A 14,396-nucleotide genomic window follows, 5' to 3' on the forward strand; every position below is an offset into this window, starting at 1 on the left:
TTGTACTTTACTTGAGTATTTCCATTTCATACTTCTATTACAATTACATATTATATGCTACTACTCAACCTCGCCGATTGAGAATTGTACTAATATTAATAAACTAATTATTTATGATGTATTGATTAGTAGGCCTTTGTTATTAGAACATGTATACAGAAGTTCAAATATTATAAACATCCACCTTTACCAGACGCAAAATCAAAGTGATGAACCCATTCGTGCATTAATAATAATAATAATAATAATCCATTGATATTATTCTGAAATAGGCCATTCCACACAAGTACTTTTTCTTACGTTTATTTGGGCACTAGTACTTTTAGTCAAGTAACATTTGGAAGGCATGACTTTTACTTGTAACAAAGTATTTTAGCATTGTGGTATTGCTACTTTTTTCAGGTGATAATTTGAGTGTTTCTTCTAACTCTGGAAACCATTTAACAAAAAGAAAAACCTGATTAAAACAGTTATTTTAATCTGTAGCAATAAATCTAACATACTCATACAAACAAGGGCATGTTTACTCAATCATATTCTTCCTCGAGTGTTGAGGCAATCCCCTCCAATCCCCTCATTTTTCAACAAGGCCTGCAAGCCACACAGGGAGACATACAAAAAAATATAGTGTGTATGTGGTATGACTCCGCGGAAGATGGGGAAATGGGCTCTGAAGTCATTGTGCTTTTAGTATACTTTCTAAGGGTTAACAAAAACCTAAAAAGCAGTTGACAGTGTCGGATGAGATCATCTAAAATGTAACTTTTGTGGAGTATGTACAAAGACAGAAGAAACAAGAAACTTAAATGCATTGTCTTTACAACTGAAGTGTGTTAGCAGCTTTAGTACACCCTACAACAAAATAAGTGCTTTTTTTTGGCACAAACTGAGCTTTGAACGCTTTGTGTGTTCATGATCACAGCTTTATCAGATGGCTACATGGCCTTAAAAAAAAAATCGTAAAATTTGCTGCAGTAGAACACATTTGACACAGATTTTACCCAATTGGCAATTTCCTACTATAAATGTTAATCCAATAGTCCCAAATTTGACACTAACTAAAGAAAAAAGTCGGTTTTTCCCTTTTTCCTCTCCAATCTGTACTACATTTAGGGCATTGTGAAGTGTCTGCATTTGTTTGGGATACTGAGTGAACAGAAAGACAAAAAGTGACTTAATAACAAAGAGCATATTGATTCAAACTATGAACAAAGAATAATCTAAGTTTGAAAATAAATATTTTTTCCTCTCCATTAAAAAAAAAGAGCAAACGGAACAACATCTGTGTTTTCTTCGTCTTTCCACGGTAGCCCAACTCTCTCAGAGGCACTGAGAAATACGGACACTATTCTCTTTTCGATGGGCATGCAGTCCACAGGATCACAAGAACCCTGACAAAAGAATCCTGTGGAGCAGTATCCATTCACTTGTCGGCCGCTGGGTTGAAGATGATAATGGTTTACATCCACTGGAGCAAAAGAGACCTCAGCCTGAATGGACCATCTGCATCTCTTTTTCTCAGTCACTTTTTCTTTCTCTAAGCCACATAGTTGTACTGGTTGGGGTTCTCCTTGTCACGCTCCATATAGTCCCTGTCAATAAGAGACTCTATCCTCTTCTTCAAGTCAGCAGGCTGAAAGAAAATAAAGGACAGAGAGCAGGTAAAGGTTAACACACGAGGCACATGCCAGTATATCTGCTTGTTTTTATACTTTGAGGTTGTTACAGTGACAAGAAGATTAATGCAATACAAGACATCTTCCCAGGGTAAATGACTATTAAAAAAGTATTTTCTTGTACACACCAGTTTGGATCTGATTTCAGTAGATTTCTCCACAACCTATCAAACATTAATTCAACTTTTTGACAGTATTGTCAGCCTTTGGAGTGGAAGAAAATGACAGAAAATCTGAATATACCATTCAATGATGCAGTTATTGATTAATTGTTCAGCTGTTAAGTAACCAAAAATAGCAGTAAAACGATTTCTAAGTGCATTTAGAAACGTTTCTCAGTTTCTTGGTTTGTCCACAGCAACTGAACAATATTTACCAATAAAATGTCCCTCTAGGTCACATGTGTCAAACTCAAGGCCCGGGGGCCAAATCAGGCCCTTGGTGGATTTAATTTCGGCCCGCAGGATAATTTCTAATTACTATTAGATCTGGCCCGCCGGTATATTGCACGCACACCTTCACTCAATCCTGAGGATCTCCTCAGCTCAGAGCCCGACCCCAAACATTGATGAACTTGCACCCAAGATGAGATGCCAAGTATCTGCTTGAACTAGCATCACAGCAGCAAACTGAGTTTAAATGGATGTTTCCTGTTGCAGTTGTTCTCTCACGACACAGGGCATGTTTGGTTTTCTCTTGGAGGGAAATTGTTTTTTTGAAGCTGTTGTTGGCCTGTGGAAAAATGTATTCATAAGAAATGACTCCGGAAAAGCTGCAGATAGATCCATAATAAATTAATTCAACTGATTATTTAATGTTGAATGTTGTTTTTATAGGCAATAATTTAAGCTTTGTTAGTTCCAGGTTTAATATGTGCAATAAGTTCATTTCAATACGTTTGGCAATAAACATTGAACCAGTCCGGCCCTCGACTAGTACCCATTTTTTAATTTTGGCCCACTGTGTATTTGAGTTTGACACCCCTGCTCTAGGTACATAATAAAGTCAAAATTCTTTAGGATTTAAGGACTGAAACTCTCAAACTGATACTGTATATAGACATAATAATATCATTCTGGTAAAAAATGGAAAGCAAAACAGCTGGTTTTAAATGACTCATAACAAAATAAACCCTGTGACTCTGCTTATGATAAAGCAAGTACACCAATTAGATAACAACACAACAGATACAGGGATAACATTATTTAGAACACTCATATCAACCCATATATACCAACTAGAACATTTTTGTTAATAAAGAGATCCAGTGTTGTGTTAATCACCTTGACAGGGAACTTGAGCTGGTTGTACACTTCAGACATCAAGAGATTATGGCTCAGAGTCTTCCTCATCTTCATGATCCGCACGATGGCAGCATCAATCTGATACTGACGATCCTGATAGACCCTTTCTGTGGTACTGGCTTGCTCCTCCACCTGAGGGAAGACACTCAGTTAAAATACTTCATCAAATACTATGAAAGGAGGAAAGTACGGTGGGATAGTATCATACCGTTTCTTTCATCTGGATCTGATTTATTTTGATCCTGAAGAGCTTGTGTCTGAAGTCATCATTGCAAGAAAACTTGTCCCCATCCTCCACATCTTTGCTTTTTGGGATTTTGGTGATGACACGTGCCTTCCCACAAGCAAGTGACTGCAGAGTCCGGCGCAGTTCACTGTCCTCTGTAAACCCACACACACAGGGACAGTGTTTTACATCAGTGGTGCTGCATCACGAGTGCTTGACTATTGTAGTTATTTCTTCATGGAAGTGCTGCCAACCAAACTTTGATGTGAATGGGATATAACACAAACCTATTCCGGTTGCCAGTTTGATCTCCTCCAGTGTGAACTCCTCTCCTTCGTTGAACATCAGCAGCACAAGCGTTTGGAAGAGGGACACCTGCAGCTCCTTCTTGCCCTTTTGTAAGACAAATCCAAGAGAAGAAATAAATCAGAATCAGAAAGCCTTTATTTGTCTCTCAGCAGGTGTGGTTTAGTTTGAGTGAAATGTGTTTTAACATTAAGCTTTATTCACTGAGTGAGCAAAACACCAGAGCATCCTATATTATAACCAAAATTAGGGCATATGTAAGTTTTCAAAACACATAAAATAAGCTCAAAATAAGCTCAAATTAGACTTTCTTATCATTGCTAGTAAACAACAAAATGGTGCCAAAACGTGCCAAAAAAAGGGGTAAATATGAGCGTGTAATGTTTCCATCATCTTCATTTGTCTGGCTGTTACATTTCCCAATAAAGTCAAAAGCCAGATAAAGGTGGGTTTTTTGTTAAGTGGGAAAGAGGCTTCAGTGATGTACCTCTTTATATTCAGCTTTTAAGACACAATGGCCGAGTGTAGATTGCCACTGCAGCTTCCTGCCGCTGTGTTTGCCCAGGTAGAAAGTCTTGAAGATCTCCTGTAGTCGCACCATCTGGACAAAGATAACAGAGGCGTTACAGAGCAACACTCACTAGATGTATTGCACGGCAGGTTGTAAAAACAGTACGTTTCCAGAAGATATCGCTATTTGCTCAGCAGCACTGACCTCAGCAGGCAGGTGCACTTCCATGGGGACATAGGTTGGCCAGTAACCCATCGTGAGGATGTTCACCGTCAGCTCAATGTTGCCTGGAATGTTTTGGCACTGCATGTACTGCGCAGAAACAAGTGACACACATGGGATGTTATCCTGCAGCCAAATGCAATTCTCCGCATTAGGTTATTACTATAAGAAACTGAAACCCTGTGTGGTGAGGGCGTGCTGTTTCAGGTGTCGGTGAGGTGAGGAAACAGGATCCATGAAGCCAATCATAAATCCAAGAGTTTGAAAGCTTAATGGATTTCAAAACACTGCACAGAGGCTTTAGTAATAGTATGAGGAAGGATTGTACAACTCTTTTAGCAGTGATAATTGCTTTATCTAGCAAGAATGGCAAGACAACCAGTATAAAAAGCTTATATCATTACAAAGTAACCTACAAATTAGAGGTGAAGCGATTGCCTGATTAACCAGTTTGGAGATTAACATTACATAAACAGTTTAAGTCAACATAAACCTGTCCCTGTCACTCAAATGTGAATCTTTGAAAGTTTATTCGGGTGATCATTTGATAAGCTGGTCAGTTAAGCTGGAGGGGACACAGTGGATCATGTCATAGTCCATAATAGCCCCTATCAAAATATATTTGAAGGGGCTATTATGATGTCCTTTTTTTGGTAAATCTTCTGAAATATATATAAACTCAACAGATAAGCGATACATTTGGAATTGGCAGATTTTACGATAATGGAAATAATCTTTAGTTACAGCCCTTATAGCAAATATTCAATTGCCAGGTGACATTCCTTTTGACAAAGTATTAGCTAGGTACAAGGACCGGCATTTTGTTCTGCAGCCCTGTATCTTAAACCCTACCGCCCTAGTATAATGTCTGTAATATTAAACTCCCTTATACATCATCTCACCATCAGGACAATCCAATATGAAACTCACACGATCCTTTTACAGATTCAACCCACTTTTGTAGTTCCCACCTGTTTGAACTGCACCATGATGTCTTTAGAAAGCTCCATATCCTTGAACATGCCCTCCAGTTTGCTGGTGAACGCTGCTCCACATTCTGAGGAAACACAAGTCAAAAGTATTTAGGATCAAGAGTCCCCTTTATTTCACGTTGTTTGTGACGTTTGTGTGTGTAAAGAAGTGACACTGAAGGATTAAACTCACCATGTTTCAGCTTCGACAACATAGATTTTTCAGCATCCACAGAGGCGCTTTTTCCAACCAGCAACCTTTTGGCAAGATCCTTTTTGTAAAAGGCTTCAAAAACATCCTTTCCTACAATGACAACACATCATAACATTAAGATCAACACAGAGTTCATAAACTCAAACAAATGTGATAGTAAAATAAAGTAACCATTACCATAGATGAATCTAAAAATAATCATTATTTTATCCAGCATCTTCTCCAGTTCTTCGTCTGTTGCTTCTTTGTTTCCTGCCCTTAACTTTGAATCCACGTGTTTTGCTGGAAACAAAAGTATATATTTGTACCACGTGTTAATGCATGAAGACTAGGATTATCAGCTGATTGCATGACACAGGAGGAGGTATGAATGTGGGGCATGTTAGCTGACCTATGAGCTCTGCAGGTTTATTTGGCCGTTTGTTGATGAATGTCTCGAAAGCCTCCTTCATGGCGTTGACAAACTTCTCGTTCTTTATGAAGCAGATGTCAATGACGTGATCCACCTTGTCCTTAAAGTCCAGCAACTCTTGCACCATTGTTTTGTCTTTTTCTGGATTGATTACGATTGTGCTTCCAAAAGCCTAGGTTTTGATTTTCAAGACATTGAAAACAGCAGTTAGCAACAGAATATGACAAACAGTTCCTGGCACTTTTTCTTGAGACTTTTATCTCCGTTCATACCTTTATGTATTCTATCCAGTGCTGCAGGAGGACCTGAACGCCACCTCGCACTCGACTGAAGAGTTGATAGAGAAGAGACAGATCCTGAATTCTGTTCTCATCCAGCAGGTGAGTCAGACCTGAAAGTTTCCAACAAGAAAGATCAGGAATCAAGCTGCTTTTAAACTTTCAAGAGCCAGGCTGTGGTTTAAAAACATGTTTTTGCTTAGGAAGGTTCCTAAGGGTCGACATGAGCGCAAGGTATTTTTATACAATCATACTAACTGGGATTAAGGTCCACTCATAAATATGAGTTGTGTACCTTTTTGCAGAGTAGTCGTGAGATGTTCGCCCAGCAACTGCTTCTCCACACTAGCAATGAGCGGTTTTCTGAACAGGGAAAAAAACCAACTCATGTTACAAATGAATCGTTGTGTTTGTGAAACTGCACATTGAATACTACAGTGTAGGACTCACTGTGTGCTCTGATCTAAATACGTGATGACTCTGTCAGCCTCCTCCTCCAGGCGCTTGCTGACATGATGGAGATAGTCTGGGACCTACAAAAAGAGAGCGGAAAGGAGTCATATTTGAATACATCAATCCATATGATTTGTTTAATAAAGAAAGTCAGACCAGTTTGAATAAAGTTATGTTGAGTCAAAAATCCTGTATCATAACTCTCACGCAACCAATCATTTCATGTGTTTCAGTTTTTAATGTAATTTAAAAATATGTAAATACTGACATAATGAACTATATGTGACAGCTAAATCTTGATTGTGCATATATATCACACACAGTATCAGTATTGAGAAAATGTATATATATCAGTGTTTCCGCCAGACCAGGGCTGAGAGGGCGTCCACCCCGAGAGCTTTTTACGTTAGTGAGCCGGATCATTTGGCTCTGCTCTATTAAAGCGCCAGCTGTGTCGGCACCCAAACGGCTCTTCATGTTACCACAGTTTACCACGGAGCCTCAGTTTCGCCGCTGCGAGGCTCCGGCGCTCGCAGCTCACTCGCGTGCTCCACTAAAACCCCTCCGCTCATCGCGTCCAAATCGTGCAGGTTCCGTGTTGTCCGGTAGCAGGCACCTTCGATGTCGGGGAAACGATCTTCAATACTCCGAAAAGAATCCCACCAGACTCCTTTGCCCCTCCAACAGAGGGATGTCCTTATCCTTTTTCCTTTTCAAGCAATAAAAACTCTCCATCTTCTCTCGAATTATTAATATTTTTGGACGCCCTCGGCTCGCGTTCAGGGCGTCCTGAGCTGAATAAGGGTGTGAAATGACGGCAAGACGCCCCCCTGGCGGAAACGCTGATATATACATTTCTATTTTACTCTCTTCTTACTTTCTGTCTGAATCAAGCTAAATCTTTTTTCAGCTGAGATGAAGGAAACCCTTCAGTCTTGTACTGCATTCGGATCTCCTGTAGCTATGGATATGTTAGTGTTCTTGTGTGATGAAGTCCTTTCAGTTTCATTCTGAGTAACTAAAATAAAGGTCATGTTCTAGATGCAAACATATCATAATACTGGACATAAATTGTGTGACATTGTGTCCAGTCTTGTAAAAAAGAAACCATGGAAACAAACAATATAAATGGGCCCAGAGTACGGTGGTCCACATAAATCACCTCTCTCTCCTGCATCAGCCTCTGTCCCTCTGCAGCGTACAGGCGATTAGTTTCCTCCAAAAAGCGTTGCTCAAAGGAGTCTTGATAAATCTGTCAGGGATGGAGAGAACACAGGTTTAATTAAAGCCATTTGTCAACAAGAGACTGACAACTCATCATACCCCGGTTCAGGTGATAATCACAAATACCACAGCTGCTAAAGCATCACTTTTCTTTTAGTACAGGAAGTGTTTGGATCATTAATATAAAAAGTAATAGTCTGTTACCTGCAGGTCAGAGAGCATGCTCAGCAGGCTCCTCAGTAAGGTGCGGTCTATCGCTTCTCCGTTTCGCTCCATCTCTATGAGCAGCAGTATCCCGTCGATGGTTTTACACTGGACCTTCAGATCGCTGATGATGTAGAACCTGAACAGCTCCAGACCCATGTCCCTGCACACCACAGAAGTTGTTCAAACTTTTTTTTTTAAACATATGAATCTGCTACATGCTAATGTACAACAGCAGACTTCAGGGATCACTCACCAGATAGATGGCAGCATTGAGTTTTGTAAAACATAGGTACGGTCCAAAAACAAAAATATACTCCTAATCATGATCTGTGAAACAAAGACAGACATAAAAAGTTAGGAAAAAGCTGTGATCACATTGTTATTCTTTTTCAAACATGTTGTTGTTTGATGAAAACAGTTGTAAGATGGCTTCTGTGAGTTAACTTTCCAATTTTGAGAAAATAACCATGATCTTAAATTGGGTTTGAGACTTTACAATACATTTAATATTGATGTTTTAATTCCCCCAACTTCATGGAAGTTCAATATTCAAATCAGTATTAGACAATTAAAACAGGAACATTTGACAAACAAATCGCAAGGAAAGCAGACCTTACATAAACAGACTTTCAAGGGATATGAAAGCCACCACTTCACTTGTAAAAGTTATGAAACATACCATTTGTCTGCAGTGATCTTGCCAGCATGTGTCAATTTTCTTTAGGAAAAGCACACTGTCCAAGGCATCCGTATGAACAACGTTAAGGAAGAAGATATGTTCTGCAATATGACTGCATGATCATCACTAAGCAATACAATACTACGATAGATCACACAGACAGATATATGAAGATGAATAAAATAGTGAAGGATATTCTCTGAATTGCTCAATTTGTGACTTGATGTGGTCTTCACACACGGCCCTCAGCTGTTTGTAAAGCTTGGCAGATATCTTATGGGAGCACAGGTTCTCAACTGCCTGAGGGGACAGAAAGAAAAGTGTCAAAAAGGAAACTTTAGTTATAAATGTGTTTCCTCTGGGAGGTGAACAGGTCAGTAGTGATACCTGATAGAGCTCTTCTAGGTTGTACTTGATTGAAGTGCTGTTCTGTATGGCCTCCACTGCCTCCTTCAGCTTCTGCCAGGTCTCCTGCGTGTAGTTCTCAGGCAATTTGGGTTTTTCTGTGTGCAAAAAAACCCACAAAACAGTTCTTATAACAATAAAACAGTGGACCTCACTGACCCATAATGCCACTAAGCCAGTGCTATTATAAAAACTATTATAGCAAGATGGTCCTGACTATAAAATAAATAAACATGGTTATTGAATGTTGTTATTAGACATGCTATAGCCTCAGATTTGCACTGGTTTGTTTTTGGATGTGTATATTTATTTACTTTTCATCCCTTAATTGTAAATCACTTTGTACTGCACCCACTGTATGAAAGGTGCTGGATAATAAAGTTATATTATTATAACTATTAATAATGAGAATGCGCCATCTCATTAAATTCATCTAAAAAAACGTAGGTTAAAGTTCCCAATCCTACTCTATAATCCTGTTACTTCAGGAGAGCAATAACAACTTCATTTTAGATATGTTATATGTAAACATTAAGCTTGGCAGTTAGAAACTATATTTATTAGTTTTACTTTAGTCTTTATAGTCTTATTTGGATGTCCTATTATGATTGTTAGAACCTATTTGATGATAAATGAGTGCCTCTTAATACATTATTTTCCTAACATGTCAAAAATATGTATGCCTAGTACATTTCTGTTCACTGAGCCAAGAGTCATTCCCATATTGACACAATTAAGGAAATGTATATTTCCTGACAGATTTGACCTTATAGGAGAGCACTGATTCAGCTAGGTTTCTATTATTGTTACATTTACATTGAATTACAGCCTTCAGGTCCTTTTACAGCCAATCTCACATCACAATAACAGATTACATGTTCCACTGTGGACTTGTTAAAAGTTTATATTGCTGATGTTTTGGAGCTTATTGCACAGTATCTGACTGTTTTGTGTGTGCTACCTTTGAAGTTCTTGATGACTAGTTTCTTGGCCGCCCCGGGTTTACTGTTGGAGAAGGTCCCGGAGGAGCCTGCGGGCTTCGTCAGTCCGTTCGCATGGTGTCCCGTCCCGACACCGGGCAGGAACACGGCTTTGCTTTTGTTATTGGAGCAAGAAGCAGCAACCACGGCCGCCGCAGCAGCAGCAGCCTCCTCAGCCATTTTCACATCCAGTCCAATGATATCCACTGAATCCTCAAACCTCAACTTCTTCTGGATGTGCAGCGGGGAGCAGGAGGAGGAGGAAGAGGAGGAGGAATTCAGGGACTTGTCAGCAGTGTCTTCCCTCTCAGAGCCGTTTATTTTCCTCTTCTTCGGGGATGTGATGTTACCGCTGTCGGGTTTGACATCAGTAGCCACTGGTCTAGCCTCCTGGGTTGGCGGTGGTGGGGGATTAGGGGAAGATAAACCTGTTGGAAACATGAAAAAACGGGGATACTAATTCTTTAACAGATTGTCTTTTTCTGGTGATCCAAAACTTCCAGGCTCGCCGGGAGATGAGCTCAGTGTCCGATAGCTTGTGTGTGTCTCAACGCGGACGGAGGGTCCTTTTTACCAATATAAAACTGATAATAAACAGTAAACTACTCGGCTTCACTTGGACCTAGCCTTGTCTCTTTCTTGTTATTGCTGGCAGGAGAAGAAAGATGGTCGGCTATTGCTTCCTCTTTTCGCCTCTCGTGTCTCACCGCGTTGCACAGTCGTTAAGTATGAGCGGTTAATAACTGAAGCAGCCTTCAGATACTTATTCACAGAATAAATGTAACTACAGCAGAGAAATAGTCTCATGTGATACTAAAACACCCGTCGGAAAACAGGGAGGAAATTTCGCACAAAAAAGCTAGTCGGTGACCCACCGGAAGTACTTTGTACAAAAAGTACTTTTTGCACAAGCGTGTTTTTTTCGTGCAGAAAACAGTGCTGTTATCTGCTCTGGCCACAAGATGGCGCCATGTCACTGATCACCACGGACTGATGTCACGTTTATATAATATTAATGATTAATATGAATGAATAAATAAATATATTTAAAGGGAAATGTACTGTCTAATGTATCTATATATATCATTATACAGTATATATATATACATTATTATATTTTTTCATCATACGACTAATTGTATTCTTGTTTATTGCGCTCACTTTAAATTTGTTTACATTAATTTAGACCACATAAAGTATGATCTTGCTATTAATTCACAACATTTTTGTTACCATTACTTAGAATTAAAAAAAGTTTAAAAAGCATATCAACACCTAAATAATTCGATGCACATACATTTAAAAGTTAATTCAAAGTACGTTGTACAAGCATTAAAAACAAAGTTAACAACATGGAAAAGAAGACAATTCCCAAAATAGATAGAAGGTGGTTAAATCCTACATTGGAACTACAGTTGTTGATTTCAATAAAGGTTCTATAAAAAAATGGTTACTTGGGTGACAGAAGACCTGCCGTGTAACGTAAACAACTGTCGTAAAATGAAGCAAACCCTTACAACTCTGGCCCTCCACTGCTAAACAGGCGTGGAAGTAGAGAAGCATTTCTTGATATATGAACTGTCTTCTATTATCTTATTGTGTTTAACACACACATATTTGCGCAGTAAGTCCGGACAAGCTTTGTGGAAATTGAGGAACGCGGAAACCGTTACAGCGACCAACGAGGATGTTTAAAAAGTACGTATGTGATGATTTATGTGTTGTAACGTTAGCTAACCACAGCTAGGTGGCTAACGCTAACTGATTAGCAAGTTAGTTTTGTTGTATGCTCAAGTTCAATTAATGAGACAAACAGACATCATTTATAATATCGGTAAGGTCCTGTGCTATTGCAGTAGACCGGGCCCGGAAAACACATCTGTTAAAATGTATCATTCATATGTGATCTAGATATTATTCATTCATATGTCTTAACTAAGCAATACGGCCCTGTATTTTAGTAATCACAATGATGAAATTCACCTTTCTTCTAATTAGGTAAAGCTATCTATTTTTTCAGATTGAGTTGTAATGAGAGTGAGAATTACACTATTATTCATGTTTTAGTCTGGATGAGATTTAAGAAGAAAGCCCACTTGCTTATGTATTTATGTATCTACTTTTTAGAACAAACAAGTTAGAGCATTCTGTTGTATCTCTTAAAACTACAATTGAATCCCCTTTCCAAATATCTGTAATCGGTGGGTGTCATTGCTTTTGGTTCTTGGTTTTTAAATCAAATATCATAATTAAACCAACACAATAGTTACTGCCAATATTGGCCACAATGTGTAATCAGTGAGCTCATGTTGTGTATGTTTGTCACATGTTTAGGCCTACAGTATATTAGTTATTTCACTTGAAAAATAAGTACAGCTTTGTTGTCAAATGTGACGAGCAGTTGCCTTTGTTTTGTTTTTAATGGCTGTATTTGTATCTATACTAAAAGCACTGTTTACTGTTTCAGATTTGATGATAAGGAAAATGTGTCGAACTGTATCCAGCTGAAAACATCAGTGATCAAGGGCATCAAAAATCAGCTATTGGAACAGTTTCCAGACATTGAGACATGGCTCAATCACATAATGCCAAAAAAAGACCCTGTCAAAATCGTGAGATGGTATGATTCAGTTATTTCCTTCATAATTTTTCTTAAATGCAGTGTGTTTTTAGTGGATTGCCTTTGACATTTGTAATATTTCTATTGTTATCCCCACAGCCATGAACACATTGAAATCCTGACAGTGAATGGAGAACTGCTCTTCTTCAGACAGAGAGAAGGCCCATTCTACCCGACCCTCAGACTGTTGCATAAATGTAAGATCCTAATGCACACAATTAACAAAAAATAAAAAAGGTTAGATCTGCCCTTCAGAAGGACCTTTCATTTCTGTAATGCAGTGTGCCTTTGTATGTTTTGGTTATGACTTATTGATCACAAAGCTAAGTAAAAGTCTTCCTTCTCTTTTTTCCAAGATCCTTTCATTCTTCCCCACCAGCAAGTAGACAAAGGAGCCATTAAGTTTGTCTTAAGTGGAGCCAACATCATGTGCCCCGGGCTGACGTCGCCAGGCGCTAAACTCTACCCAGCTGCAGCTGACACAGCAGTTGTATCCTTTTAAACATGAGGCTGCATGTGGAAGCGGATTGATTTTCACACAAAAAATATATTTGTGAAGTGTTCTTGTGCTATCAGGGTGTCCGCGGGGTCTTAAAGAGTATTAAAAGTTGATAAATCAATTTAGCGAAAAGTATTAAACGGCATTTTCCAAGGTATTACATTTTATAGCTTGTTTTCAATAAGTATATAAATTGTCCAAAGAGGTTGTATTCTACAGTCTGCCTGAATGTAATCATTGCGTAGGTGTGTAGTGTGATTCTGTGTAGTTTATTTATGGCATCCCGTTGGATTTGACGTCATCTGAACAGGACATCGCACGCTCACTGCTTGATAGCGCACGAAGGTCCGTTTACGCCGGTTGTTAAACAACATGGTTATGGGGAAATGCAAGTTTGCGTCCAAATGGTTGGAAGATAAGGAGGAAGGACAATCAATACTGTATATAGTAAATGTGAGGTAAAGTGTGTCGCCAAGGTAACTGGTTAAAACTCCAAGTGGCGATGAGTTCTTAAAATGTATGGAAAGGGTCTTAAAAAAGGTCTTAAAAGGTATTACATTTGACTTCAGGATTCCTGCATATACCCTGGCTATAGAGTTAATTATTACTTCCAAATCTACAACAAAAATCATTGTACAAATGTTTCTTTAACAACTGGATGCAGGCCATAATGGCGGAGGGAAAACAATTTGCACTTTGTGTTGGCATTATGAAGATGTCAGCAGACAGCATGTAAGCCTTTCTTTCACGTTTAAAAAAAGCATTAAAACATCCTTTCTGCTCTTTTGATGAATAATAATCTTTTTTTTTCAAACAGAGAGAAAGTCAACAAAGGAATTGGTATTGAGAACGTTCATTATCTGAATGATGGATTGTGGCACATGAAGACGTATAAATGATGACATCACCACCTGCAACGCCTGCCCCCACACCCCTCCCCCACAGAAAGTGCGGTGCTCGCATGGGCTCCACGTCACCTGTTTACACCTAAGGACTTAGCTGTGTAACCTGCTGAAGGCTTTGAATTATTTGCCATTATGCACAAATAAATGAAAGATCTTGCTTTAAAACTCAATCTCAGTTATTATGCATTGTATCCAGTTTTAGATGTGAACGTAGCCTCGCCCAGTCATCAATTGGTAAACATGAGAACATCGTTTTACTTTTGACTTCAGGTTAAACTTCCAGGATATTATATTAAGTTGATGT

The 14,396-nt window shown here is 38.9% G+C and overlaps 2 protein-coding genes across 2 annotated transcripts; one reads left to right on the forward strand and one right to left on the reverse strand.

The window, feature by feature from the left end:
• Nucleotides 1-347: 347 nt before the first annotated feature.
• On the reverse strand, nt 348-10,509 carry cul4b (cullin 4B). Its single transcript, XM_034211831.1, has 20 exons — nt 10,050-10,509; nt 9,071-9,186; nt 8,880-8,983; nt 8,684-8,753; nt 8,258-8,331; nt 8,002-8,164; nt 7,736-7,825; nt 6,571-6,653; nt 6,416-6,483; nt 6,115-6,233; nt 5,822-6,014; nt 5,608-5,712; nt 5,410-5,520; nt 5,217-5,302; nt 4,228-4,335; nt 4,000-4,113; nt 3,494-3,599; nt 3,189-3,361; nt 2,960-3,112; nt 348-1,633 (listed from the first exon to the last, which is right to left on the reverse strand). Exons 1-20 carry the CDS (start codon nt 10,507-10,509, stop codon nt 1,538-1,540), a joined length of 2,592 nt encoding a protein of 863 aa, XP_034067722.1. The 3' UTR covers nt 348-1,537.
• A 1,041-nt stretch (nt 10,510-11,550) lies between these two features.
• Nucleotides 11,551-14,257, forward strand: mcts1 (MCTS1 re-initiation and release factor). Its single transcript, XM_034211834.1, has 6 exons — nt 11,551-11,766; nt 12,536-12,688; nt 12,788-12,885; nt 13,045-13,178; nt 13,852-13,919; nt 14,005-14,257. The coding sequence occupies exons 1-6, from the start codon at nt 11,756-11,758 to the stop codon at nt 14,084-14,086; spliced, it is 546 nt and encodes a 181-aa protein (XP_034067725.1). The 5' UTR covers nt 11,551-11,755; the 3' UTR covers nt 14,087-14,257.
• Nucleotides 14,258-14,396: the final 139 nt, after the last annotated feature.

This window comes from Gymnodraco acuticeps, unplaced genomic scaffold (genome assembly GCF_902827175.1).
Source record: "Gymnodraco acuticeps unplaced genomic scaffold, fGymAcu1.1, whole genome shotgun sequence".
Classification (NCBI taxonomy): Eukaryota; Metazoa; Chordata; class Actinopteri; order Perciformes; family Bathydraconidae; genus Gymnodraco; species Gymnodraco acuticeps.